Genomic DNA, 2,365 nt, shown 5'->3' with positions numbered 1-2,365 from the left:
ATAAATTATACTTACATAATCTTAATTTTCCCAAACTAAGATTTGTAAATCATATTTTTTTTTCCAATTTAAGTTCATATTTTCCGCTAAATTGATAGTTAAAAAGAAAACACTTAAAATTTTTCTTTAATTCAAACAATTTTAAGATGTACCAAATAATTTAAATTTTAAACGTTTTAATTGCTAAATGGAATCATGAAAATACATATTGTTGCTTAAATTTTCCTCTTTTTTAAACAATTAAATTTTACGTGTTTGATTAATGTAGTTTCTACATAATTTTGTAATCGTCAACAAAAAAATTCTTTTATTCATTTATGTTTTCAATTAGTTTTAATTTCGAATTATAATTGTAAGTTTGTTTTCTTTTATCAAAAATTTCTAACTGAATTTTTCAATATGAATTATCTCTAAATTTCACTAAAATAAATTATACTTACATAATCTTCATTTTCCCAAACTAAGATTTGTAAATTTGTGTGATTTTCTGCTGAATTTATAGTTAAAAAGAAACACTTAAAATTTTTCTTTAATTCAAACAATTTTAAGATGTACCAAATAATTGAAATTTTAAACGTTTTAATTGCTAAATGAAATCATGAAAATACATATTGTTGCTTAAATTTTCCTCTTTTTTAAACAATTGTAATGTGAATGCTATAAAAAAATTAATATTATCGAATAGAATTATGAATGAACTTGTTAACAACTTGTTAATCTTTTTTCTCTTGTTCTTTATTCTGGGTTGAATTTGTGTGATTATCGCCTTGACCAAGAGATGAAAAAGACTGCCGAAGATTCTCCATTATTCCCGGACTGTGGCTTTGCATGCGCTCCGCAAATTGTTGACCGACAGCTAGGAAAGCTCCAATGTTCGGATCACCGCCAGCACCTGAAGACATTATCCCAGAAACGACGTTCAAAAAAGACGGATCACTGATCATCTGCGAAGCCATGCTCAGTACAGCAGGATCATCCAGCAAAGCATTATAATCGAATCCTTCCCCATACGAAGAAGACACGATCTTAGTTTCCGCCAACTTCAAATTAGCTTCATACGAAGCGTTGGATGGATCCAGCCTCAACGCATCTTTGTAAGCGTTCGCAGCATCCTGAAACATGTTCAAATTTGCGTACGCAATTCCCAAACGGCCGTACGCTTTCCCGTATTTCGAATCCAACTTGATGGCCTCTTTGCAATCGTCTATTGCCTCCTGATGTCTATCCAGTTTACTGTAAGCGGCAGCGCGATTGCAGAAGTACACAGCTCGCTTGCAGTCAACTTCGATGGCTTTGGTATAGCAATCCAAAGCCAACGAATAGTTACCATCTTTCATCGCTTCATTTCCTTTAGTTTTAAGCGATTCCGCTAAATCCAAGACGTTCTTAACCGGAGGATAAGTCAACTCGTTGAATGCGTTTACCAAACTGACGGCGTTTGCAAGATCCGCATCTTCCAAAGAATAACACGATTCCAGGCACTGTTTGGCCACACCGAGCGATTCCTTCTGATCGCTGTCCAATTTTTCGCTGCTCATCTCGTCCTTCAGCAGTTTCAGAATGCTTTTCAAGCATTCCTGAAGAACCTCGTCCGGTCGAAGACAACCAAAATCATCGGATGAACTCATCACTTCAGCAACAACTTTTAATAGATACTTTGACACAAGAAACAAAATATTTGAATAGTGTCAAATTAATTATTTTTTTATTAAGATATTAGATGGCGTTTATTCAACATCACAAATATTAAATTAGTATTATATTAAAGTTCATTAGTTCTATTGAATCATCAATTCACTAATTAATTAACTAATTGGGATTATGTACTAATACATTACAAATCAAATGTTTGCGTTTCAAATTACCGGACGTAGTTACCAAACTTTGTCATGGATACCATTTACATAGACGTAATGATTACATACATCACTTATGCAGCAATTCAATAATTTGAATGGTTTTATTGAAATTAATATTGTTTTCTTATAATTCCCCAAAGCAATTTTACAAAAATTTATTTGTTCATATTTATATAAGAAAATGGAATAAGTCTTGAATTCAATAACTGAAAGTTCAGTTTGCACTTAAAATATAATTTAAATATAAAAAAAAACTAGTTTTTAATTTGATTTAATTTTACGTTTGTAAATTGAATATTTATGGTGTTATTATTATAATATATTATCCATAATATTTTCAATAAAAACATATTTTTATGGAATACTGCAACGTAAACATGTTTAAATATTCACGCAATAAATTTAAATTGTTTAATAGAAAAAAAATTACAATTTAATAAATAAAGTGAAAAACAAAATTTTTTAAAATTTTTATTAAATTCGTTCAAATCTAAAATTTAATTAAA

The 2,365-nt window shown here is 29.8% G+C and overlaps 1 protein-coding gene across 1 annotated transcript; it reads right to left on the bottom strand.

Annotated features, from left to right (window-relative positions):
* Nucleotides 1-713: 713 nt before the first annotated feature.
* LOC108558709 (small glutamine-rich tetratricopeptide repeat-containing protein beta-like) lies at nt 714-1,628 on the bottom strand. The gene has a single exon (XM_017915707.1). It carries the CDS (start codon nt 1,626-1,628, stop codon nt 714-716), a length of 915 nt encoding a protein of 304 aa, XP_017771196.1.
* Nucleotides 1,629-2,365: the final 737 nt, after the last annotated feature.

The sequence above is a fragment of the Nicrophorus vespilloides genome, unplaced genomic scaffold (genome assembly GCF_001412225.1).
Source record: "Nicrophorus vespilloides isolate i.1.1-1 unplaced genomic scaffold, Nicve_v1.0, whole genome shotgun sequence".
NCBI lineage: Eukaryota > Metazoa > Arthropoda > Insecta > Coleoptera > Silphidae > Nicrophorus > Nicrophorus vespilloides.
This window is presented reverse-complemented; position numbering and strand designations above follow the sequence as displayed.

Coding starts and splice junctions, on each gene's coding strand:
- LOC108558709 (XM_017915707.1), bottom strand. CDS start 1,628: ATGAGTTCATCCGATGATTTTGGTTGTCTTCGACCGGACGAGGTTCTT.